The sequence below is a fragment of the Polyodon spathula genome, chromosome 9, assembly GCF_017654505.1.
Source record: "Polyodon spathula isolate WHYD16114869_AA chromosome 9, ASM1765450v1, whole genome shotgun sequence".
In the NCBI taxonomy this organism is placed as follows: Eukaryota; Metazoa; Chordata; class Actinopteri; order Acipenseriformes; family Polyodontidae; genus Polyodon; species Polyodon spathula.
In genome coordinates, this window is record NC_054542.1 from 20,733,310 (window position 1) to 20,760,551 (window position 27,242).

At 37.4% G+C, this 27,242-nt stretch overlaps 5 protein-coding genes across 6 annotated transcripts in view; 2 read left to right on the forward strand and 3 right to left on the reverse strand.

Moving 5' to 3' along the window:
* eif5b (eukaryotic translation initiation factor 5B) overlaps positions 1–6,824 on the reverse strand; it is a 43,743-nt gene extending 36,919 nt beyond the window's left edge. The window contains exon 1 of the mRNA XM_041258857.1: positions 6,692–6,824. Within this exon, the coding sequence (XP_041114791.1) occupies positions 6,692–6,726 (35 nt within the window). The 5' untranslated portion in view covers positions 6,727–6,824. The remainder of the gene's footprint in view (positions 1–6,691) is intronic.
* Positions 6,825–6,873: 49 nt separating this feature from the next.
* Positions 6,874–14,154, forward strand: LOC121320489 (thioredoxin domain-containing protein 9-like). 2 transcript variants are annotated; one of them, XM_041258859.1, is made up of 5 exons: positions 6,874–6,961; positions 8,195–8,418; positions 9,976–10,094; positions 12,734–12,988; positions 13,842–14,154. In XM_041258859.1, exons 2-5 carry the CDS (start codon positions 8,230–8,232, stop codon positions 13,957–13,959), a joined length of 681 nt encoding a protein of 226 aa, XP_041114793.1. In that variant the 5' UTR covers positions 6,874–6,961; positions 8,195–8,229; the 3' UTR covers positions 13,960–14,154. The 2 variants fall into 2 exon arrangements, with proteins under 2 accessions (XP_041114793.1, XP_041114792.1); XM_041258858.1 differs by lacking the exon at positions 6,874–6,961 and adding an exon at positions 7,602–7,705.
* A 1,112-nt stretch (positions 14,155–15,266) lies between these two features.
* mrpl30 (mitochondrial ribosomal protein L30) lies at positions 15,267–18,367 on the reverse strand. Its single transcript, XM_041259385.1, has 6 exons — positions 18,215–18,367; positions 18,011–18,095; positions 16,992–17,069; positions 16,021–16,167; positions 15,566–15,639; positions 15,267–15,449 (listed from the first exon to the last, which is right to left on the reverse strand). Exons 2-6 carry the CDS (start codon positions 18,056–18,058, stop codon positions 15,317–15,319), a joined length of 480 nt encoding a protein of 159 aa, XP_041115319.1. The 5' UTR covers positions 18,059–18,095; positions 18,215–18,367; the 3' UTR covers positions 15,267–15,316.
* A 397-nt stretch (positions 18,368–18,764) lies between these two features.
* Positions 18,765–23,069, forward strand: mitd1 (MIT, microtubule interacting and transport, domain containing 1). Its single transcript, XM_041258861.1, has 7 exons — positions 18,765–19,161; positions 19,736–19,837; positions 20,509–20,645; positions 21,193–21,276; positions 21,392–21,507; positions 21,875–21,935; positions 22,040–23,069. Exons 1-7 carry the CDS (start codon positions 19,017–19,019, stop codon positions 22,133–22,135), a joined length of 741 nt encoding a protein of 246 aa, XP_041114795.1. The 5' UTR covers positions 18,765–19,016; the 3' UTR covers positions 22,136–23,069.
* A 1,200-nt stretch (positions 23,070–24,269) lies between these two features.
* lipt1 (lipoyltransferase 1) lies at positions 24,270–25,691 on the reverse strand. Its single transcript, XM_041258860.1, has one exon. It carries the CDS (start codon positions 25,528–25,530, stop codon positions 24,388–24,390), a length of 1,143 nt encoding a protein of 380 aa, XP_041114794.1. The 5' UTR covers positions 25,531–25,691; the 3' UTR covers positions 24,270–24,387.
* Positions 25,692–27,242: the final 1,551 nt, after the last annotated feature.

Here is a 27,242-nt window from a genome sequence, read left to right on the forward strand (position 1 = left end):
CATGACATAAACATCAAATAGAAGGGGCCACATAACATCCCATTGGTTTTAACCAAGATAAAATTAAACAATTCATTTTAAACACAAGTAGCTCCGACTACAAGAGAAAAACTATATACTGTATTATGAAATATCACGCTCGGCACACTCCACTGAAACTGCACTTCTCTCTGTCACTAACTCTTATCTTAGCCTGTACGGTATCCTTCTCTTTCCTAACTCTCCTTTATCTCTCTGCTGCTTTAGACAGTCGACTTAGTCCTGGGACCCCCTCCTGTTTTCTCTCTACACCCGCTCCCTGGGTCCCCACATCTCCCCCCATTGCTTGTCGTATCATTTCTATGCTAATGATGCCCAGATCTTCCTCTCCTTTCGCCCCTCTGACCACGTATCTCGACCTGCCTCTCGGCCAACGCCTCCTTGATGCACTTGAATCACCTTAAACTAAACCTCTCCAAATACAATGCCCCCCCCCCCCCCCCAATAACCTCTGGGTCACCCTTGACCTCTCCCTCTCCTACTCTCAGCAGCTCTACTCTGGCTCGCTCCTGTCGTCTTTTCCCTTCCAACATATGCAGAATTCGCCCCTTTCTCACAGACTACTCCACACAGCTCCTAGTCCTGCCTTAACTACTGCAACTCCCTCCTGGCCAGCCTCTCAGCCTCCGTTGTCCGTCCGCTCCAGCTCATCCAAAACTCTGCTGCTTGTCTTGTCTTTTCCCTTCCTCGTTTCTCCCACGCTACACCGCTGCTTCACTCTCTACACTGGCTCCCTATCGCTGCTCGCACCCAATTCAAAACTTGCCTATCGCTGTCTTGATCTTTCTGCTCCCTCCTATCTCCAGTCTATCATTTCTCCCTATACCCCTACCTCTCCTCCACCACAGGCAGATTAGCTGTACCACCCCTCCACTCCCTGGCTTCTAGAGTCCACTCCTTCTCCACCTTTGCCCCTCAGTGGTGGAACCTACCCACGGATAGCAAGACTGCCCTGACCACCTTCTGGCACCTGTTCAGCGAACACCTGTAAACCTCACAACTCTCAACTATATTGGCCTACATGGCACCCAATTGTACCAGTACTTGCATTTGCTTGTACTTGCACTGAACTGCTCCATACCTTGCCGTATTCTATGACTACTCTTAATTATAACTAAATCATTCTCATCCATTTATCGTACTTATTATGTGCTCTTACTGGACTTTTCTCGCATAAGCTCATGTTTTTACTATGTTAACCGCTTTTAACCCAAGCTCGCTCTTACATGTAATTATTTACTGCATTCTTTATTTTGGTCTTATCTGATTTATCTTCTAATGACTACTGTACTATATAACTGCTCTTACCTGTAATGTGATATTTTTTAACAACACTTTGTAATGTGATACTTTGTACTGTGATATTTTGTAACAACTGTAAGTAGCCCTGATTAAGGGTGTTTGCTAAGAAAGAAATAATAACAATAATTCTTAATAGGGTATGCACAGTACACACCCAATACTGGTACAGAACAAATACATTTTATTGATGGCATGGTTTTATCTTGATGGAAGCAAGTTCACATAATGCAACAGGCAATGGATGTGGACACTTTCCCCCATAGTCATATACCGCAATTTTGTTGTACTATTAAATCAAGGCTTTTTAAAATCTCGTTACCCCATTCCCTACCTGCATGATATTGTAGGGTATTGAAATGTGATAATTAAGGGTGCACCGATAAAGATTTTCTAGGCCGATACCGATAGCCGATGGTTATTTACCCATATCAGCCAAAATTGCTCACTCATAATAGTGATAAGTTTCTGAATTCCTATTCTGTCCTGCTAAGAGCTGAATTTACTATTTTAAACCCACAATAAAATGTGCATTAACCAGTTTATATCAGTACCATCCAGTTGGTAACACAGCACATGCAAATCACACATGCCACAGATCCCTCGGTTAAGGGCATCTTATCTTACCAGGGTTATCTTACTGTATAGACTAATCATAGGCATAATTTACACAGGGGACATGTCCCTCTCACTTTTTCAATGACGGGGAAACGTCCCCCTCACATTGCAGCATTACTAAAACTTTGATTTCTCAATAGAATAGTGTCCTCGTATAGGAACACCGCCTGCACTACGAGAACACTTTATATAAAAAAAAAAAAAACTGATTACTGATTACACACCAGGGAATTATGCACAGAAAAAAATCTAAATGATGCAGTATCTCTGTACAAGTATGTACAAAGCAACAAAAGTATTGTGCATTGGTATTCAGTTCTTCTCTCATACTGGATATTAAAATGCCAACAAAGTCTTTCTAAAATCCAAGACTGCAATAAAGGAACACCAGCTTTTTCAGTTTGTCTTCCAAAAGAGAACGCCTACGATCGGACAGGACAAGATTAAACAGCGAGTTGCTGTGCTCAGCATCAGCTGTATTTGTTACTGCATTTATGTATCTGAACGCTAATGTTTTCAAATTAGGAAGATGGTCAGCTGTCAATGACGAAAACAAGTCGATGTCAATTTCGTCTCGAAAAACGGAGCTACAATGTTTTTTTTATGTATTTGTGCTACATTCATGTCGTTCGCTTCACTCCCAGTGAGCACAGCCCTTTACCTTCAGATTTAGATGGGAAAAGAAATATTTTTTTTAGTAAAAACCCCAATTTTTTTATTATTATTTTTTCACTAATTTATTTGTAGAAATGTTAGCTAAATGTTGACTTGCCAAGTGTAAAAAAATATATAAAAACAGATTTCTAGACTGATTTTAAATGCTGAATTTGTGATACGTGTGTGTATTTAGCTAAACCTGGACTTTTTGAGGTTAACTTCCTGGAGATTATAAAAGCTCTGCGGTAAATGGCTGACTCGGTGGGCCTTTAGGATGATTGACTCAAACTATCCAGGCAGGGATCATGTTTAATCTGACCAACCCCTGTCCACAGAGCTTGTGTCTTTTCAGACCTATTGTAGCTCAGCAACTCTATTGCCCAGCCCTCCTTCATCTGAAAGTGCAGCGGCGGTTGGTTCTAAGATCAAATACATTTTGTTCACAGATAAATAAAAAAAAATAAAATTTACATACACCTGCAGTCGGTTTTAACAGCAAACTATTTAACAGCAAATGCTGGAGTTTTTATGAATAATTCTGTGTAAATAAATATAAAAGCATAAAGAGGAGCCAACCGTATGAATCTAGAACTTCTTATAATGCGATGTTTTTTGGATGATGTTAATGATATTAATAATAAAACACATTTGAATGAGACGGATGCAGTAATTGTATCAGTTAAATATGAGATTAAAACCAAGATTAACAGAGATTAAAAATTGTTGTTTGACAGCCCTAATTATATATATCATGATATTTTCAGAGGATTATCACTATTTTACTGTTCCACCACAGTAACATTACGCACTTTGCTGGGGTTTTTTTTGTTTGTTTTTACAGTATATAAAAAACAAACAATATTTTATATTGGACCGTTAGCTCAAGCAAACAGACTTAAAGCAGATTAAGTCTCCAAACACCACTCCCTACTCTGCTCTACAAGCAAGTTAATGAATTACAAATGCCTAATGCGTCTGGTTGTTCTCTTCTTTCCAGAACATTACCTCATTTCTAGTACTTTCACTGAAAGAGAGATGCAGTTTACTCAAATGCAGACAGAAATGTTATCATATTAACTAGAAGGGTCAAAAACAAACACTACAGTAGGGCTACTTGAAAAAAATTCTTGATAATGATAACAAGCTCAGGTGTGTCTTATTAAGCGCTGCATGTTACTTTTAAATGAAATTAGCCGTAGAGGTCAGAGAACTCTGGGCTTCCTACCATTGAGCAACTAAGTCTAAAATTAGCAATATTTGGGCTAACGAGGAGAATCCTGACATTGGATTTGCCGCATAAAACAAGTGCCCTACATCCTCTCCAACAGCCCAGAAGAGATAGCTGGAAATAAAGCATCAACCTACTTTTAAGGGGAGAATCCTGAAGCCTGCTGGGGCAGGGCCATAAAAGGCCTGCCACAGCTCAGATACATGATTTGTTAATACCTGCCTATCATTCAAAATTTTAAGCACTGACTTTAATTTTTTTTTTTTTTTTTTTTTTTTTTATTTAGTTGTTCCTTTTTTTTTTTTTTTTTTTTTTACCCTGGTTTTCTCCCCAATTTAGTGGGCCCAATTATTATCTGTATCCTTGGGCTCACCTCTGAGAACGAAGGCTGGAGCACACGTCCTTTGAAACGTGCTTCTGCCAATCCATCATTTTTTGCACTGCGGATCCACAAGTGAGGCCACCAGACCTTTAGCGCTGGAGGACAACACAGATCTGGCAGCTCCACTGCAGAACCACAGGCACCCTATCAGCCAATTGTGTGCCATCCCCTAGGAACTCTTGGTCATGGTCGGCTGTGACATAGCCTGGACTCGAACCTGGGCTCCCCAGACCTTAGGGCACATCCTGAACTCCACGTGGAGCGCCTTTACTGGATGCGCCACTCGGGAACCCCCAAGCACTGACTTTAATTGCAAACTATGAGGCACAACAAAGTAATAAATACTGAGGTTCAACAACCTAAATCAAGACAAAGGAATAGCTGAAAAGTGCTTGGAACAGTTAAGAATACTGAACTTCATAATTTTGACAGTAACAGAGTATGTATTGTTATACTTACAGACCTGTCCACTCTCCCTTATTTGCGGGACTCTCCTGTTTTTTGGACACTTCTCCCAGACAACTCCAGGGACATATTTTCTCCTGTGTTTTGCTCAGAACTCTACTGTTAAACCCCTTTATGTCAGCAAACCTTTACATTCTGCAAATGCCATGTATGGTCTGTGGTTACTGCAATCTCTGTCTATACCTAGCAGGGTTTAGGGCCCTGGGGAGCCATGTGGCAGGCATGTGTTTAATGTTTGAGGCAAGCTTGGAGTCATATACTTTACCATCTACGATGGCTTTGCATGCGATAAGCCCTCCCGCTAAAGATATTGATGCAATTTTCAAGCTTCTTTGACAACAACATATTCTCACATAATTCGAATCAATGTTGGTAAAGGGCATATTGTAAAATATGCAGGACAGATTTGAACGGTGGGACACAGGAGCAAGGTTTGTGGTAAGCATGAGAGATCACAAAAAACACCAAGAAGCCAGTGATGCTCAGAAAACCAGAGCTTCAATTAATATACATCTTTTGTTGCCAAAGGAAAAACAGAGATCAAGAAAGTTATATACGCAGAGGCCTCTATATGTTGTGACAGCTTCAGCAAATCTGTAGCAGACATGTTCCCAGACTCACACATTGCAAAGTATTGTATTCTGCAGGAAAGTCTAAAAGTCACACAAATAGTGAAAGCCGTTTCTACTACATATATGTATAAGCATCAACATTGCTTTAGAAATTCAGATTGATTGATAATATATGTTTACATACAGTACAAGTGGGTTAATTTAAAATAGAAGATGAAGAATTTATTAATAGAATAGAAGGTGCCATTGCTTGTCCTTTAAGTTTGTTATGTGATTAAAGTAACAACACCAACTGTGTAAGCTTTGCTGTCTTGCAAAATACAGCTGAACCTGCTTACAAAGTATTGGCTGCTACCAATCAGTTCTTGTACTACAGTACAATAAGAACCACAGGGGCAAGAGATAATTGGATTGTGAAGCATGTCATGGTTGTTTCTGTTGTGATATTTGTCCTTTTTAAAAGCAATTAGAAGGAGCTACATATCACAGTCTATCATTCTACCAAGCAATAAAGTGGAATAGTTGTATGCCTTTGCCTTGCGTTGGTACAGTATTCAGTTCAGACCACCATGATTTCAGTTTACATCTCCCTTATTTTGAACTCAATGTTGGCACGTATGTACTGCACTGCATTTGCCACCTAACTACTTTTCTTGCAGGTTTTTAATTGAACGCCTAACTAATAATGACGAACCTACTTATTTTAATAATAATAATAATATAATAATAATAATAATAATACTAATAATAATAATAATACAATGTAAATAAATATATCATACTACATCAGGCTTATAACAACTTAAAAGACAATGTTGTAATTTTTTAATGAATTAAAAAAAATGACAATTGATAAACACTAAGTACCGTGTAGTCACTATGAATCGTATCAAGGCTTAACTGCAATATTGTCTGTATGTTACTGAACAATAACGTGTACTGTGCAAGCACAAAGAAGAAACGGATGATGTTGCAGTATTGGTTTTTGGGGGCCTCGCGCGGTTTACTCTTTCGAGAATGACAAACACAATTCTGTCATAGTATTGTCAATCCTCTGCTACTCAACCACAGACGTGTACCGATAATGTACGGTTCACACAATAATGAATAAACTGTTCATATCAATTGATCTATTCTATCGCACAGCAACGTCTGCCCATGCTAGAGTTTGTAATTTTTGTTGTTGCGTTATACAAAACGCTAAAGATTAAAAGAAAAAAAGAAAAACCCTACTTACATAGGCTAACCTTGTTACTCGCTACACATATTCGTGGACATAACCCCACTGAATATCCACACAGCCCGGAACAGGGGCCTAGAACACTGAACAGCAACTAAACTCAAGCATGGGCATCCGCTCATTCTGACATACTGCCTACGCTGTACCCCTGTCTCTGAGACAAATATCGCGAATACTAAGTTATCGTTTACCTGTCTTCGCCCTTATTCTTCTGTTTTTTGCCCATTGTCCCTGTATTGCTGTATTCACAAGTAAACGTTCCTCGCTGCCCACCACTGCACGGCTCCACTTGCCACACAGATCTGCAATCTGCAACACATATGGCAGCAAAAAACAAACTGCGCATGCGTCAAGGGGGTCAGTACACACACAGCGATGATCTCATACTTGACGTACGATGTAGGTGCTTTAGAAAACACATTTTAAAAAAGCTAAACATTGGACATGATCCGTGATCGTGGGTATGTAATAGGCACTTATATAATAATAATAAAACGGAACACAATACCGTGTCGATGGAACTGACACCCATTTAACTGAGCCACGCCGTTTGAATTATTACAACATTCATTATATTGCTATGCATTATTAAGACTTTCTAGTGATCTTAAATACATTAATGTATTACGATTGACTGCAGTGGTCACGTGCTCATATGACTGTATACCATAAGAAAATAAAGATATTATAGGGCCTGTTTCTCATTAACTTTTAAAACCGGTATCTACTTTATAGTACAATCTCTTAACAGTTGACCATGGAATTTGCGCTGTAATTCTCCACATAGTTAAATTATGAATTTATTGTGCTTTACTTTATGCAATTGTAATATGTTTACCATAGTTTGCAAATGCCTGTAATTTATCGTACCTTATTGCTTAACTTTAATCGTGGAATGCCATGAATAATTGCAATTTCCCTACAAAAACGTTGCTGTGGTACTAATTTGTATTTATTTATTTAATTATATTATTATTATTATTATTATTATTATTATTATTATTATTATTATTATTATTATTATTATTTAACAAGCAGTACTTACTGCATTTGTACACTATAGCTTTAAATTACAAACAGGCACAACTTGAATTGGCGTCAGAAACACAACTCTCGCGATATTAGAAAATCAACGTCGTTTTTACCCCAGTGCGTTTCTGCGTGTTTTGCTTACAGTTCAAACAGACAGTATACGAAGGAGTGAGGTGAGTGTTGAAGGCCAAAGTAACATAATTGTATTTACTTTTTATTCAAAGATAACACTGTTTCTTTTAGTGAGGACAGCCCATTTACTTGTGTAAGATTAAACATTATATTTTAAAGTGTGTTATCAAAATTCTCGATTTGCGTTTTTCTGCTTAATTAATGGTCTCCAGGCCAAGCAAATAGGATGGTCGATGCTGTGCAGGGCGCGCCGTGCGGTGTGCAGATGTAGACTTTTCATGGAAGGCATGTGGAAACCTTTGAATACTTAGCATTAGTAACTAGTATCACCTCAGTATGATCCATTTCATGTCTGGTTGCTGTGCTTAGTCAACTGAAGGAGTGGTGTTGGGAAGTTAATGCTAGAATTAGGATAGGCCAGCCTGTAATGTGATGTGATGTTTTTCTTTTTATTAATGCATTCTAACAGGGCCATTTCTTCTTTATATTTGCTGTTGCCCAGCTAATCATTCTCTTTGTGTTGCTCTTAGTTTTGCTTAAGGTCGTGCATCTCTATTCTGTAAGTATGGCAGGCAGTCAGTCGGTAGACATCATTACAAAGGTCCTGGAGAATCAAATGATTCAGACAGCCAAAGCTTTGGAGGAGCAGCTTGATGCAGAGATGACTAAACTGGATACTATGGATGAGGATGAACTGGACAGACTTAAGGAGAGGAGACTTGAGGCACTAAAGAAAGCACAGCAACAGAAGCAGGTACACCGCTGTCATTTATGGGTCATTCCATGTAAAGTCATCCAAGTAACACCTGATTTATACAAGACTTAGTGGTCAGCCTTAGCTGGTCAAAGTTACTGAGAAGTCAAAATGTGATTGATTTTGGACCTCCCAACCTTTAACTCAAGAACTCTTTGAGCTGGAGACTTGTCTTTTTTTATTGGAAATTGCAGGAAGAATCCAGAATGACAAATACCTTCCTGTAAGTTTGATGTGAAGCAGAGACTTTGACCTTTCCATACATGTTTATTTTTTTTCATATTTCTATTATTGGAGTTTTTTCCCCCCAAAGGTCAAAAACTTTTAACTGGTAACCTTATTTATTTTTTATGTCATTTGTGGATTCCCCTGAAAACTAAAATGTTATTTTTGTGCCATGAACAACCTTAAGCACTGAGTTTGGTGTAAATCAGAGATGGTAGGTTGTTCAATCCAATATTTTTTTCCTGATTTGCTGTGGAACGACCCATGTGTCCAAGATTTCCTATCTCTTATGTGTAATTTACTGTAACTGGACTGTTATTTCTTTTGATAAGCAGGCAAATAATGGATATAAATTTGTATTTATATACAAAAATAGTTATCATGTTACTCTTGTTTAACCATTTCAACACTACTGTACATCTGGAAAGGCAAAGTTGGTAATATCGGTTAATGTTCATAATGAATAAATAAAGTATTTCAGTGAAATTTAGAACATTGGTAGGTCCCCAGTGACTCAGCCAGGAAAAGCACTACCATTAAGTCACAGTGTCACAAGTCACATGTTTAATTGGGATACAGTATTTTCAAATGAATGGAGATCACTTTTCACAATAAGACAGGTTTGTGCCGCGCAGTGCAGTGATTACGCAGTGATTTGCGTAAACCAGCCGTTTAGCCTCACCTGTTATTTGCGAGTTGTTGTCATGGCTGAGAAGCAAAAACCAGTCGTTTGCCTCTGGCTCAAAAGGTTAAGCTCTTGATGGACTCCTGTGGTTTCTCAAGCTGCTGTGGCAAAGAAATTTGGCATGTGAACACTGCAGATGTCTTGCCTTGTGAAAGTTAAAGATGAAAGAGCAGGCAAGGATGAGGAGTTTGGCAACGCGCTGAAGCAGAAAATAAAATAACAAAAACAGAGATTCATTTTATTTGGGAATAAAAAAAATTGAAACCAAATGATCCATTTAGCATTTATTCATAATGTGGTGTGATTTCATTATTTTAAATTTCATTCAGAAGTTTACAAAAAAACAGAAAAAATGCTTCTCTCATTCATGTTGTAAATTATGAATATGTATGACCTAAGGTTCTCTCAAATGCATCTTAATTGGGTCAGCCACTTATTCAGGATATTTGTATATTTACAGAGGCGTCCCAATATAGCTGTGCCGACTACCAGTGTACAGTTGGATGCATTGAGTTGTCGATCTTGGCTGTGGGACCACTGGCAGCACTAAATTGATCTTTGTCCTCCTCTGGTGTAATGTAAGATGTAGATTAGTGGTACACAATTAAAAATAGGTAATTGTAAAATTATTCATTTTCTGTTTTCAGGATTGGCTTTCTAAAGGGCATGGAGAATACAGAGAGATACCAAGTGAGAAAGATTTCTTCCAAGAAGCAAAGGAAAGCAAGAATGTAGTTTGCCACTTTTATAAAGACTCGACCTTCAGGTAAATAGATGGCATTATTCAGAATAAATATTTAACTTATTTAACTATTATTGTTAACTTGAAAACTCCAAAATCTGAATATATATATAAAATGTATGTACAGTGCCTATAGAAAGTCTACACCCCCTTGAACTTTTTCACATTTTGTTGTGTCAGTGCCTCAGAGTTTCATGCATTTAAATGAGGATTTTTTCCATTTATCTACACACCATACTCCACACTGTTAAGGGGAAAAAAAAGGTTTTATTGAGAAAAAAATTATATATTAAAAATACGACTGAAAGATCATAATTGGATAAGTCTCCACCCACCAGAGTTAATACTTGATGGAAGCACCTTTGGCAGAAATTGCAGCTGTGAGTCTGTTGGGATAGGTCACTCCCAACTTTGCACACCTAGATTTGGCAATATTTGACCATTCTTCTTTACAAGACTGTTCAAGCCCTGTCAAGTTCCTTGGAGTGTTGATGGACAGCAATCTTAAAGATGCCACAATTTTTCGATTTTATTTAGGTCAGGACTCTGACTGGGTCACTCAAGAACATTTACCTTTTGTTCCTTAGCCACTCTAGTGTAGCTTTTGCTGTGTGCTTTGGGTCGTTGTCTTGCTGAAAGGTGAACTTCTGTCCCAGTTTCAGCTTTCTTGCAGAGGGCAGCAGGTTTTCCTCAAGGACTTCTCTGTACTTTGCTCCATTCATTTTCCCTTCTATCCTGACAAGTGCCCCAGTCCCTGCCAGTGAGAAACATCCCCATAACATGATGCTGCCACCACCATGCTTCACAGTAGGGATGGTGTTCTTTGGGTGATGTGCTGTGTTGGGTTTGCGCCAAACATAACGCTTTGCATTCAGGCCAAAAAGTTAAATTTTAGTTTGGTCAGACCACAAAACTTTTTGCCACATGGCTACAGAATCTCCTGAGTGTTTTTTTGCATACTTCAAACAGGATTCAAGGTGGGCTTTCTTGAGTACTGGCTTCCTTCTTGCCACCCTACCACAGGCCAGATTTGTGGAGTGCTTGGGTTATTGTTGTCACATGCACACTTTGACCAGTCTTGGCCATAAAAGCTTGTAGCTCTTGCAGAGTTGCCATTGGCCTCTTGGTAGCCTTTCTGATCAGTCTCCTTCTTGCTTGGTCATCCAGTTTGGAGGGACGGCGTGATCTAGGCAGGGTTGGTGGAGCCATACCCCTTCCACTTCTTATTAATCGTCTTGACTGTGCTCCAAGGGATATTCAAGGCCTTTGATGGTTGAGTGTTTGCTTTGAAATGCACTACCCAGCAGAAGGAACCTACAGGAACTGCTGAATTTATCCTGAAATCACGTGAATCACTACAATTTAACACAGCTGGAGGCCACTTAATTTTGAAGGGGATTGGCTACACTTGAGCTAATTTAGGATTGCTGTTACAAAGGGGGGTGGACACTTATCCAACCAGGCTACTTCAGTTTTTGTCTTTAATTTTCTACAAATTTCTACAATATTTTTTTTCACTTGGAAGTTGTGGGGTAGGATGTGTAGATAAATGGGGGGGGGGGGGGAATTTAATGCATTTTAATTCCAGGCTATAAGGCAACAAAAGGTGAACATTTTGAAAGGGGGTGTAGACTTCCTATAGGCACTGTGTATGTGTGTGTGTGTGTGTGTATTATATTATATATATATATATATATATATATATATATACACACACACACACACACACACACACACACACAGTGCTACCCCGTTATAATGCGGTTGTTGGGGTTCATAATTAGGAGACTGCTTTATTTGTGTTTCGCCTTAAAACACCTTCCCGAGGATTTACAATGTCCACAAGCCAAATTACTATTACAGAGCACAGTGGTAAAATGAAGGAAGGAAACACACACAATTTGCAGGTACTCAAATACACGGTTTTTTGGGACGATTATTCCCGTGCCTGCGAGCCTGGTCCACACTAAAAATAACACACATCTTGCACTCTCACAGCAGCTTCTCTCAGTCGGCTCTGCCCACGGTGATGTGGGCACCCCACTTGTATGGTTTCATGTCCCCTCCTTCCCGGACATCACCCACCAATCCCAGCTGAGGCAAGCTTACCACTTTCCTGCAAACACACACACACACACACACACAAACAAACAACAGGGTCTGTAGACCAGTCATGCAACAGTATAAATTCCGGGTCGTACAATACATACAGCATAATAGAAACTGCTGTTTGAGTTTCACCTTTTCTTACTCTGTCCATTTTCATTTTAAGAGAAAGATTTTAGTTTTTTGCCATCTGACATGCTTTGTACTGTATATCTGGAACGTTCACCCAACATTTGTGAGTCAGATTGTATTATGGGGGAAATGGGAGACACAACATGTTATAATCGATTCAACACTATATATAATGTGTAATTTTTTTTTCAAACTAATTTGATGTGCTGCGTTTTAGTAGCCCTTTCGTTGTTCAAGACCTTTACTTTAGTGAACAGCGTTACCCCATGCAGTATTAAAGTACACGTTAGATCATTTAGGTAGGTAGCTACTACAAGCCTTACTGGAAATATCAGATATATTGGACTTGATATAATACTTTTGTTTATCTTATGTATGTCTTTTAAATTTGTTATAAATCGACGCTTTCATTTCTTTTGTTACAGATGCAAAATTTTAGACAAGCATTTGGCTATTTTGGCAAAGAAACACCTGGAGACAAAGTTCATTAAGCTAAATGTTGAAAAGGCCCCTTTCCTGACTGAGCGGCTACACATCAGAATTATTCCTACCCTGGCACTCGTGAAAGATGGGAAGACCAAAGATTATGTTGTAGGTTTCAACGACCTTGGAAACACAGATGAATTTACAACAGAAGTTTTGGAGTGGCGTTTGGGATGTTCAGAAATTATTAATTACAGGTAACTATTTTGATCTTCAATCATTGAAAAGAAACTTCTTAACTAATATATTTAAAAAGCAACTATTTTAAATCTTTATTTACTAATAATACTGTTATGCTCTTGCACATATGACGTTCAGTGTAAGCCAAATCAATTGTACATGCCTTTAAAGATGGATGTATGACAGTATGCATGGCAATTTATAAAGACATATGTAAGGTTTGCCTGTGGCAGTCCTTGGGCTAGCCTGTAAGTTATTCAATGGGATGATTACCATCAAGACGCAATAAGAACATACAGTAAGTAAACTACTCAAATTGGGTTAAAAATACATAACTGTCAAGTTAAAGCATGAGTAATAACTAGCACAACAACTAGCTTGTGCTTATAACGTCTGTACAATTATGTAGCTTAATGTTGTATTTTAGACAAATTGTTTAGAACTCATGTCGCTCCAGATTAAGGCAGGTTTTAAAACCTAAATATATAAATATGCTTCAGTGTGCAATAACACATTTTACAAATGCAAATGGAGGGCATGAATGTACAAGTTAAATGCACGTTGTAAATTTTCTTTTATTTAATTTGTTGCACCAGTGTGCTTTACACTACATTTTTCTACTTATTCTCCTAACACTTTTTGTTGTCTTTTTTGTAACCCATTTTTCTAGAATTGATTTGTTTTTAGGGTGGCCTCTTACAGAGCTGGTATGCTGCTATTTGGAACAATTAATATTAAAGCTGTGTTTGACTAATACAGCAGTACTGCAGTCATTCTTTTCAGTGCAGTTTTTAATTTTAAAAGTAAAACATATCTGCTTTATGTGCTTTTTTTTACCTGAGACCACCTAATTTGCATGTTTATTTTCAGTGGTAATTTGATGGAGCCACCCACTGCAGGCCAGAAGCAAGGGTCCAAGTTCACCAAGGTGGAAAAGAAGACAATCCGAGGAAGAGGGTACGATTCTGATTCGGACGACGATGACTAAAGGACTGAATAATCGTCATTTCTTTCTGCTCTTATATTACAAACATGACTTTCTGGTTTCAGTTGATATTGTTGTTTCATTAGGCCTTTGTTTTACACCTACAACTGTTAATTTTTGTTTGTACCAACAGAGTACTCAGTGTAAAATAGTTGTATTTTTTATGATAAATTATACAATTGCAAATCTAAAGTGCTATTATGCGTCTGAGTCGTTTTTCCATTCTGCCCCTCATTTGGCCTGACCTCCTAGGGGTAAACACACAGTCAGTATGGAGTATATAATGTGTATTCTTTCCTCTTGGTGGTGTTTAGTGACAATGCAAAGGCCTATCTTTACATCCACCAAGTGAGATATATAAAATATTTTATTTAAGGTAATTTGATCATTAATTTAGAAGTCTTAAGTTGGCCTGATCAGTGTTAACATAACAATGGTCACAGAAAACTAGATAAGCTTTTTGTTGAACTAATGCTGTGCAAACTTGATTGCAGAACTGGTTTGGGTGGTGTTTTGATAACTAATTGCTCCCTACCAGGGTATGAGCAGCAAGTGCTAAGGATGCCACAAGCACAGAAGCCAGTTGTTGTCCTGGTACATTTGGACTGTATATTGATACATGCTTTAACAGAAATTAAAAAAAGTACTGGCATTGCACCGTCTTTTTTCCATTCTGTGTTCACAAGTATTTTTTTTTATTTAGTAAACACCAATTATTATTTTCTCCCAATTTGGCACATCCAATTATTTTTGTAACCTCAGCTCGCCGCTACCACCCCCACGCTGACTCTGGAGTGGCGAAGACAAGCAGTCGCTGTCCTCTGAAGCGTGTCGTCAGCTGACTGCTTTTATTCATACTGCAGACTCAACATGCAGCCACCAGCTTTCTTTTTAAATCTATTACTACCTTCTGAGTTTTAACTTAAAGCACTGGAAAGTGTTATCAAAGAAGCAGCAGTTTAGCATTGCAGTCAACAGACATAAGAAACATCTTAAAGGGAAAACCTTATAAATTAGGCTTCCCTGTTTCATAAGACATTTGTTAAAACTAGCTGCAGGTGGTTACTCTAGACCCTGCCTTATATAGCTATATTGGCAGGGGCTTTTTGACTACATTTAATTGAGGTCTCAACAAGAACTTCCCTGAGGAAACATCTAGAGAGCCCCAACACACTTTTATTTTGTGTGAAAAATCAATAAAGTGTTCATTAATTAACTTGTCAGTACCAGCTGTAAAACTAGAAACAACGTAACCTAGAAATGAGAACCTACAGTTCTAAATGTATAAGAGAACCTAATGAGTACAACTGCACAGTTACAAATTATTTTATTTGACAAAATCTACAGGATCTCAAAGGCACTATGACTCGATGGCCTTTTGTTCCAATGGTTGAAGGCGACGTCTTACAACCAGTTCCCCAGTACTCTTCAAATACGTTTCTGACAGTTCCTCCTCTGTTGGAAGTCCATGTGGTAACTTCAGAGGTTGTATTCTGCAAATTAAAAAAATAAACAAAAGATTGACTAAATAAGCTTATAGATAAGACTAAATATGACTGATATTCTGTGCTCTATATAATGTATATATAAAGAATAATAGAAAACCAACCTTATCAGATGCTTTATAACTTTTAACTTTTCATTCACAGCCGGGATGTTTTTGTGTACACAAGGTTGATGAGCCTAAAAAGCAAAACTATGAAGTTAACCAGACCATTCCAAGCTTTGGAGTGAGCATTTATATACTATAAAACATTACCAACTGTAAAGAATTTATTAATTTTACAATTAATTTAAAGCAAAGACTCCCATCTGGTAGTAAATCCCAGATTGCCCCTGAAACAGCTACTAACTACCCATTTCCCTTGCACTAAAACCAGACTATTCTACACTGCTCCATGACACTAACACAGAATGTCAAAAAAAAAAAAAAAAAAACCACTCCCTAGATGGTTTTTTTGTCTCATCTATTATATTCAGATTGGAAATATTCCTACTTTCCAAATTATTACTTGTATCCCTGTAACTAAAATACCTTTAGGGAGGAATATTTTGATACAGTACCTTGTCTAATCCGAGATCATGCACAACCTTCTTTTCCCAGTATGGACGACGTCTTGCACTTTTTATTCTAGTGATGAGGTGCAGCTTGTGAGGCTGTTCTGGATCGCCACCATACCTTTCATGATCTTTAGATCTTTCTTCATAGAGCTAGAATAAAAATGGTACATTCATTACAATTTCACCAAATCCTTGTGCTAACAAAACATTTACAAGTTCTGAAAATATAAATGATTAGTGATTTGTAATTACACCTTAGACAGGGGGGATCAGTTACAGGAATATCCGGTCTATAAAGTGATGTTTCAATTTTTCAAGATGATTCTCATATTGAATAATAAACAGGTAAGTAAAGGTTTCTGTTATTCAGATTATGATTCTATTCAGATTTTGTTGTACAATACATAATCAATTTAATAAAAAAAAAAAATTAAATGCAGGATAACTTGTAAGAACATCCGAGACCTAAAACAGGTGAATGTTATTGTGTGTATTACAGAGCAACATAATCTAACAGCAAAATATGAAATATAACAATTAAATATATTTTTAAAAAATTTACAAAAAAGTTCTGAAAATGATCTCCAGAGTAAATACCTAAAATGTCATTATTGTCTCTCATCTTTTTAGGTGTTTGCTAGCTATCATCCTGCCGCCTGATGTTCTACATGTATAACCCTTTCCCCCATATCTGTTTTTACTAATTTAACTGAGCGCTTAGAATAGAGGCTGCTTATTATCCACAGTGATAAAGTGATTTTGGTATGAAAGAGATTTGAAATGTGACTTAAGACTAAAAAATGCACTTAGCCCATAAGGAAGTGGGTAAGTGGTATGTTAATCTATTGTAACATACAGTCACTGACACTATCCCTGTTGCTGATTAGATGTATTCACAGCAGCGGACAATAAAATCAATTTGAAGCTCATTACTCTAACAGTATGATCATGTCTAAATATCTAAATTCCCTTACCATGGCTGGAATTCTTGCTTTGGTGAACTTCCATCGAAACAGTCCAGTCCATGGCAATGGCACTACTGTTGTCAAATTCTTATGGGGAAAAAATAAAAATAAAACACAAATCTGACCAAAATAATTGTTCAGTTGCAGAAACAGACAGATCAGTTGTTTATTGGTCGTATTTTCTCCTTGTTTATGAATATGCAGTGTATAGGTCCAGCAATGTTACAGGACTGTAAAAGCTGACCACGGTCTGCAGGTTGAGGTGATTATCCTTCATAGACTGAAAATATTTCTATTGATACCTGTTGCTCCTGGAGACAGAGCTAAACACTAGTTCACAGGTTACTAAAGCTATAGTCCAGAAAGCAACCTGAATTAGATTAACAGAGGAACTTTGGAAAGCCAAGTATTTTAATCACTTGATAAATTCAAAAGTTGTTCATGCTTTTAATTACTACTTTTTATTATTGATGTACAGATGATGAACGTTCAAAGTAACTTTAGTTACATTTTGATGTGTTATGTATATCTCATTTCTCAAATAAAAATGTGGTCACAAAAAACAAACAAAAAAGTAACTACTTTAGCGACCAAAAACAGTTAGTCAATAAGGTGCAAGGATATCATGGGTTGCTCTAATATGGTGTGTCTGCAAGGTATTTAAAACTGTTCCTTGTGAAATATTCGTGCGGTTCTTTTTTCAGCAACAGTGGCTTGAAGCCTGGTTTCTGGAAACGGGACAACTAGTCTGAGGCAACTTTTTTCAAGTCTCCCCTGGTGTGCCATGCAGTGGTCTGAAACCAAGTTCCAAGCCACAACGTGTCCTTGTGTTCCCTCAGCTTTAGACGCAGAAGCACCTATCAACTATGTACTCACCACCGCCCATCTGACAAAGTCTGTCAGATATGTCGTCTTATCTATTTTAGCTGAAACTAACTCTGAATGTTTATATATAACATGTCAAAAATTATATTTGCATTTACATGATTCTTTTGACCAGGTTTGAACTTAATATGTCTACATTTTACCTTTAATCCGAGTGAATATCTTTGAAGTGTCCTGCAAAATCCAGCCATTCTGTTTTAACGCTCAAACCCTTTATATTCACAATAACTGAGAAAAACAATAGAGAAAAACAAGATACGTTATAATATAGATAGCCTACAACAAGGTTATTTCAGCACATTTACATTGTCACACATGCGAATATTTGATAACGATTTTTCAACTACCTTTTCAAGATTAAAGATTAATCACTTGATCCAACTTCTCCAGCTGCTACCAAATGAATACAAAAAAGCTCAAATTCAGACCACAAGTTTAATTTCCATTTCAATGTCCTCTCACGACGTTACAACAGTACCCGGAAATCGCTGCATTAGGTATTTTGCTCCGACTGAAAGAGATTCTCCCAATTGATAAAACAGACGTTCCTGCTTTTACCATTATTATTATTATTATTATTATTATTATTATTATTATTATTATTATTATTATTATTATTATTATTTTTATTTGTATTATATTATTTTCCATAACCAATTTTAATATTTTTTGTTAAGTAGTGCATAAATAAATAAGTAATTACAATGTGCATTGTTATAACATTTCTGCACTTTTTAATTTTTGTAATATAATATGCTGTTACTTGGTTCCCTTGTACAGCCTAATCAAACATATTGTAGAAAATAGAATATCTTCGGTACCGTACTATAATTTTGCTATAGCGAGGGATTTATTTGTATGTAACACTAGAGTTAATTCAGGATCAGGAAGCAAGTTTGAAAAATGTCGAGTGTCAGAATAGGTGGTAGATGTACGTACGTCTAGCTGTTGTTGTGTTCACAAATTCACTAAGAAAGCAATTGCTGTATTTTATATAATCAATTATATGTGATAAAATAGTAGTTTACATTGGGCTGTTTCTAGTTAAGTTTAATACATTTTATTTGACGTTATCCAATACCGTGCATAATACAAACAGGTTGACACTACAATACACTGAAGTTGAAGAATATTATTGTGCGAACTACCATGTCACAGAATGCGCTGGTCGGGATGGAGAGTTCGGCTGTTACCGTGCTAACGAGAGCTGTGGAACTAGATACGAGCTCGAGGTTTCAGGAGTCCCTTATCTGTTACCAGGAAGGCATCCAGTTACTGTTAGACGTGTTAAAAAGTAAGTGAAGTAAAGGAGAAGAAAACGATTGTTTGTTTGAGGTTGTGACCATACAAGGTACAGGTTACAAAAACGAATTCTACTATCTCTCCATCCAGATAGATAGATAATACAGTGTGTCTGTGTTAACGCTGATGATGCCATTACATGCAAACAGTTTTTTTTTTTTTTATTTATTTATTTTTTCCTTCCTGAAACAGCTCCTCTGATTGCCACCATCAACTTCCTTGCTGTTGTCCCATGGAGGGCGTAATAACCCGAGATCCTAAATTCACATTACTACAGAGGGAAAATGTAATCCTGAAATGTCACTTTGATGTCACTTTGCACAACATCCATATGTTTTGTTTTGTTTTTAAGAAAAAAAAAATAGTGCAATCAGAGGATTTGTATGTTTTTTGTTTTTTACTTTAATTCAGCATACCCCCCCCCCCCCCCCCCCCCCCCACCCCCCCCCCCCCCCCCCCCCCCCCCCCCCCCCCCCCCCCCCCCCCCCCCCCCCCTCAGGTACAGTACAATTCTGATGTACTATTCAGAAACAAATGAACTGTGTGCTCCCAATGTATCATCACAGCTACTAAAGATGACTCAAAGAAGCCCCATTACAGACAGAAGATAAAGGGTTACATGGAGAGAGCAGAGCAGATTAAAATCCGTCTAAATCAAGAAAAAGAAGGTACAGTATTTAAATTCGTTTTGGTAATGAAATCCTCGTCTGTGGACAAATGAAACCCATTATGTTTTTTTTTTTTTTTTTTAACTAAATACGTTCAAACAGTATAGAAAGCCTGTAGCATCCAACAGTTAGGATGTAATTGAAACTAATACTCTTCAGGGCTCTGGGTCTTTATTGGGCCCCTTTGTAGGGTGCTACTGAGTCCAACGTGTTTGCTGTGCCATACAACCTCAGATCCCTTGATTGCTGCATTTATAATCTTTTTCTCCCTATTTGTACTTATTTCCAGTTCATATGAAAAACATTTTAATGAACAAGCTGGCCAGTGATGCCCCAACTATTTAACATTTTCTAAAATCCATTACAACTGTATTGGACATTCTTCATTTTACCCTCAAAAATAGGTTTCTTCTATGACAGGTTCAGCATTAGTCATGGGCGCTGGAACTAGGGGTGCAGGGGGTGCGGTAGCACTCGCTGGCTTTGCATGGCTTCTGTACTATACAGGTGTTACCGTTTTTTTCAATGGCTTTGAGCACCCCCACTTTAAAAATTGTTCCAGTGCCACTGGCGTTAGAGCCACCTGCAATTGATCTGCATTTATTTATCTGAATTTGATTTGGGAATGTTGTGCTTAGATGCTTATAAAAAGCATGTTCTGTTCATTTCAGAGGGGAAGTATCATGAGCAGATCAAAATCACAGAGAATGCCAAAGGCTTTAGTTTTGAAAAGCTTTTTAAACCCTACATTAATGAAGCATTAACTGAAGTCTGGGTGGAGGATCCTTACGTCAGACACATTCATCAGGTAAGGACAACTTGTGCATGTATGAACAAGGTTATTCATATTAAGTATCAAAGCCTTTTCAACCCACTGCACAGTGACTGGTTTCATGATGTTACAGTAAAGAACTTGAGTCGGCTTACAAATAAATATATTACTCTAAAAGGTTATTGATTTATATCAGTAATCCTTGAAAAATAAGTGGTTTAAAAGTAGCAAGCTTAACCATAAGTAAATATTCAAATTGAGCTCTGCCATTGGCCTGGCACATGGTACTAAACTTAGAACCAAAAAAATTAAATCATAACCCTTTATGAGAGGAAAAATTGTGTAGAGTCCTGGCTATTTCACATTGTAAGAGGATTGAGAAATACAAGAATATGGCACCCTTTATATTCAACTTTCAGCATCACTGTGGAGTTAGAATATTATAGTAGTAAAAGTGATGACCATTCACAAATGCAAAAGTGCATGTTGTTTACAATTCATACAAGGTCATTGATGAGGAGTCTTTGGTAATATGTTTGTGTTTTAGCAGTAACATGCCTAATGTTAATTTTGCTTTTTCTAGCTGTATAACTTTTTGAGGTTCTGTGAGATGCTTTTGAAGTCTCCTTGTGAAGTCAAGACTATCCATCTGCTGACATCCCAAGATGTAGGTTTTCTTCTTGTCCTTATCATACAAGATTTGGAACCTTTGTGTGCTATTTCAGCAGCTACTGCAGAAAAGTATCACTTGTTTTGTCTAAGAAAAATGTATTATGTATTAGGGTGAAAACACAAATCAGCAGACAAGTGCTCTTACTGAGATTCAACAGTCGCTTAAGACACATGGGATAACACTGACGATTGACTATTCCACAACAATCCATGACAGGGAAATCAGGTTGGTGATATTTAATTACAGAACTTTTATGTTGGTTCAGTTATGTTTGATAAATAGGTACTGTAATTCAGAATATTGATTAAACACCCTGCAGCGAAGTCTCAGAATTAGCCTGGTATATTGATTAAGTGCTACATGAATTAGTTCTTGATGTTTTATGTGATTATCTTTAGAATTTAGCTACGCTTTCATGTTTTAATTTACTAACTTACCATCTCTGAAGAGGTCTGGAAATGATCCTAAGAGATCAGGGAAAATACCTTTAAAATGTTAGGCTTTACAGTAAAAAAAAAAAAAAGAGCATTAATCCAGTTTTAAAGATGCACAAATGCACTTCCCTTTATTTATTTATTTTTTGCTTCAACAGGTTCAATAATGGTTGGATAATAAAGATTGGTAGAGGACTAGACTATTTTAAAAAGCCACAGGCAAGTCTCTGTATTTTTATTTTTTTTTTATCTACAAAGGAATGTAACAATACATAATTGTAATACATTGTTGTTTTTTGTTTTTTTTTTTTTTTTTTTTGTAGAGCCGGTTTTCCATTGGCTATTGTGACTACGACTTGAGAGAGTGCCATGAAACCACTGTAGATGTTTTCCATGTAAAGCACACAAAGCAAACATAACGGCAGACAGCTCTACTAATGTTTTACATCAATAAGACACCAAAGAACCTTTTATTAGCCTCCTTCTGCTGGCAGTTACATGTAAATCCTATTGCAGTTGAAGAGTCCTGATATAGAATATAGAGGAAATCGCTGCATGGTGTACTGCTTTATTACTACTCTGTAGCATATATTCCCTTCAAAATGGGGTTTGGAATAAGGTAGGTTATGGGGATCATATGAGTGCTTTAAAATTTCTTACCTATTATTGACACTATTAGGATTTTTCTGTATTTGCTTGCTTTTTTCAGGATTTTTTAAATTAATTTTGGTACCCAATCCCTTCCCGTCTTGTGGTCATATAAAATAGACAAGCAAAGAACCAAGATCTTGAGCACAGAAACAGTGACAGTGGTAAAGTTGCTAGTGCAAATAATAGGTACGAACGTGGATTTAAATGGCTACCCTTTAAGTGTAGTTTTGTATCACTGTTTCTTCCTTCAAATCCAAATTTCTACTTGTCTGTTGCTTGACAATAGATAGCTTACGTGATACCTGTGAAAGACAAAATTATTACATTCTCACAGAAATACACAATAATGTCCAGAATAGATAGATAGTGTAGTCCGGAATAGATAAATATGTATATGATTTTTTTTTTAAACCTGTATATTCATTTAATAATGCACTGTTGAACAATTTTGACACTTACTGTAAATGTTAATTCTTCTGCATCGTGACTGAGTTACTGTATGTTTCTATAATTTTTGCCATTTGCAGCCAAAACTGCTATTTTTAGTCATGTGACCATTATGCAAGAATGGATGGAAATATGGTGTATTGTGCCTTTAATGTCAAGTTAAATACCCAATGTTAAATGCACAATCAATATTTTAAAGCTAGACTCTTGAATTATTTAAATTTAAATTTGTGTATTATTGTTTTGCGGCTTACGCTTTTAAATAAAATATGTGTCAGTGTTTATCTACTGTGTTAATACTGACCAAGTTAAAAAAAAAAGAACTTTTTCTTTTAATGAAATAAATATATGCTGTTTTTTTTTAAATTACATGTTGATCAAATTAATATGTACAAGAATAATTTGATGATTTGGCTACCTTTTCTTGCAACTACTAAAGCTAAAACACCTGCACTGAAGCATGACACACAGATGTCAAATGCCTGACACCTCAGTACTTGGGCAAGTAATTTGACTTTCTTCCCACACAGCTGCTACCTTAAAATGTCTGTTGAATCTCAAGTGTTAATTTTTTGTTGTAGGGTCAGTCTGTGACAAATCAGAACTCCAGTTTCAGTTTCTGATTAAACATACCTGGAGGAGCTTTATATGGGACAACCACAAATCTCACCTTCATTGGACCAGCAGTTCAGCAGTGACCAAGGGTCACAGTTTAGGTTTTGACCATACCCACTGATATTCAAATTAGGTAAAGGATCGATTTGTGCTACGGTATGTGATTTTGGTGGCATTTTGAACATTTTCAAAGCCATTTGCATAATATGTTCAATTAGGTAGCTTGACAGTTTATTCATGTCAACTTGACTCACCGCAATTGATAAGTGGACATGGAGAAGATACTTTCCTAAAAGTCTGAAACAGGTCAAACTTATTTCTACTAAACAAAGTGAGCAAATGGCGAACCTGTTTGTAAAGTACTTGCATTTTGAAACACTTCAGTATGGTGCGCTACAAACTGGAATATAAAGAAACTATAGTAGTTATTTTTGGCTGTAAGGAGAAAACATCAAAATTGTATCAGTTTGCAAAAAAAGGCACTTCTGCTGTGTCTGAAAATCATGTTAATTTGCATATTGTTCTCTCTTGTCGTGTAGTTCATATTATGATCTACTTGTGCGTTTACAGTACCCAAAGGAAGTTGAATCCTGTTTTGTTTATTTCAGCCAAATTGTAATCATGCCCCTGAAAAAAAAAATCACCTTCAAGCTCTGCTATATAGCTCAGGAAGCAAAAACACATTACAAAAATAAATGTTTGGCTTCACCTTTTACCCCAAATGGTTATATTGGTGATATAAAGGAATTGCATATATAATTGTAATTGCTTAGACAGTAAACACCAAAATGCTGTATTACATTTGAAAATCTATACATGTTACGTTAGGGAATTTGAAAAAATTGTGTTCCAAAACGTTTTATCCGGTCACTTGTTAAACATCTTCCCACAACTGCCTGCAAAACAATACAATGCATTTATTGTACAGCACTGTTGTATTTTACAAGGTCATTTGAAATCACATAACAGAAGCAACATTTTCACACAGAATGTTCCACTTATGATGCAACTCTTCGTTCTGTGGGCATGTCCTCAGTAAGGCACTTGTTAGCCGTGTTGTTTCGCTTGGGCAAAACTTATTGCCAATCAAGTGTGAAGCCAAATGTTCGCTCATTTCAGATGGCAACCAGTGCTGTGGAAGTTTAATGTTACACGAGTCTATAATCCCATTCTTTACATCTATGTTTAATGTTACCATGGCACTGGACAGTTTGTAGCCGAGTTTAAAACTCGTACTGACGCTGAACTTAGGTGTCTTTCCAAACACCCACTCCCACGTTTGTAGATCCTGTGTCATTTTACTGATCCCTGGCAGTGTGGCCTCATCCTTTGGTTCTATTAGAATAATGTGGTGATCTAAACCATACTGCGTAGTGTACTCTGTGACGATTGAATCCATTATGATACCACAGTCCAGTGTGGGGTCTTCCTCCAAAAGGTTTTTAACTGGAGAAGGCACGCTGGGGGTGGCGTTACTTTTCAGTCCTTGACAGGGGCTTTTCAGAACAGAGGAAAGCACAGCTCTATCGGAATTACAAAGTAAAGTGCAATGATGGTAGGCATTCGTTCTGCCAAGCTTTGCCGCCGTCCCAGACACTTTAAAGTGCCCGTTTAGCAAAAGGTCTAATCTCTCTGTGGGGCGCACGTCCATCTGTGGCCTCAGCTTGTTCAATGACTTTGTAATCATGTTGAGATTTTTCATCCTGTCGTATTTTTTCTTGGTTGTGAAGAAGGTCATGTTGATATTTCCCATGTCGTGGTAAACCGTCCCTCCGCCGCTCCGTCTTCTTGCTAGCTGTATTCCGTGCTGTCTCATCAGTTTGAGGTTGCACTCCTGCCAAGGATTTTGGTGCCTGCCTATAACTACTGCTGACGAGTTTCTCCACAGAAACAGGATATTTTTGCCTTGCAGATCTACGTTGTCGTGTATCCAGTCCTCGACAGCTAAATTCTCATAAACATTAGTGGAAAGGGATTTAAGGATAGCTCCTCCGTCGCCCCCTAAATTGAAAGGTGACAGGGTACTGTGAGGGCTGGACACCACAGACTTAAAAATGTGCTGTTTATTAACACATATATCGAAAGCTCTCCGTATTATCATAACGAATGTGTTAGACGCGAATAAAAGATAATTGCTGTGACCTCCAAAAACAGAGAGCAACACTGTTTTTTTTTTTTTTTCTAATTGAATTTCAAAACCACAACCGATATCGAGTTACGCTCAACCACTAGAGCGTGTATCTGGAACAGAAGGAAGTATAGTGACAACAACAGTAAAAAGACAGGCAACCATTTGATTAAATTCGTTTAAGAACCACAGCACCCCTTGTGGTAAAACTTTTTTTTTTTTTTTTTGTACCAAAATGTTTTGTACCAAAATGTCATCTGTAGCTATAAACGTTATTTATTTATTTATTTATTTGCTTTAGATAAAACAATCCAACCATTCATATTTGGTGGTTATATAGAGCATGCTTTTAAAAATATAATGTGTACGAGTTGAAGGGATGGGGGAGGTGTTTACTTGCTAACGGTCTCCAATTTTTCTGTGTGTTTATGCCGCTACTCATGTGTTATTTATTATTATATTTCTTACCCAATTCTGCCATCTAGTGGAACATTGTCATTACAACAATAATTATTATGTACTGTGTCTGTCACCAACATAGCAAAGTTAATAGGCTTAAGTTAGTAGCTTGGAAAAATCCTTTTTGGTACATAAAAACTTATGCATTAAACATAAAAATTATTGAGGACCCTATTATATCAGAATGAAGACTATCAGGTCCAGTTTATTTAAAGCAATTTATGTGAGAAATGTAGGCGATACTTTAGAATCCCACAAATAAATTCCTATAGACTACTGTATCTGTTAATGGTGAGCTAAAGCACGAGCAGGCTTTCAAAGCACTTCAACATCTCTTGTTAGCATTGGCAACAGAAACATTGGTTCCTTTAGTGTGCTGTTTAACTTTTCAAGTTCCACTTAAAATAAAGTCTACACTTCCTTCTTCCTGGTACCATATACCTTTCTGTACAAAAGGGTGCTTTCTGTGGTCTGATTAATGGACATCATTGTGGTTGTAGACCATGTGAGTGAATCTGACACACAAAGTAAAAGTGTACAAGGATGAGTAGATTCAGAAAGCTGCAGTGGTTCTACAGGTATATAGTTCTATTACAAGGAGCTTTTGGGGAAACAAAGTAGGAAAGTCTTACAAACAAGCCAAACTATACTATACATGTGTCACTTGTTTGAATGTGCCATATACAAGGCCTAGAACAGTGAGCTGAGTTTGAAAGGTAATACACTGAACAAAAATATAATGAAGCTAATGAAACTGTGGGTTTGCACAACCGAAGAATTTCTGCACAAACTGTCAGAAACCGTCTCAGGGAAGCTCATCTGCGTGCTTGTCGTCCTCACCAAGGTCTTGACCTGACTCCAGTGGGCAAATACTCACCTTCGATGGCCACTGGCACGATGGAGAAGTGTGCTCTTTACGGATAAATCCCAGTTTCAGCTGTACTGGGCAGATGACAGTGTGTATGGCGTCGTGTGAACGAGCGGTTTGCTGATGTCAACGTTGTGAACAGAGTGCCCCACGGTGACGGTGGGGTTATGGTATGGGCAGTCATAAGCTATGGACAATGAGCACAATTGCATTTTATCGATGGCAATTTGAATGCAGAGATACCGTGATCAAATCCTGAGGCCCATTGTCGTGCCATTCATCTGCCGCCATCACCTCATGTTTCAGCATGGTAATGCACGGCCACTTGTCGCAAGGATCTGTGCACAAATCCTGGAAG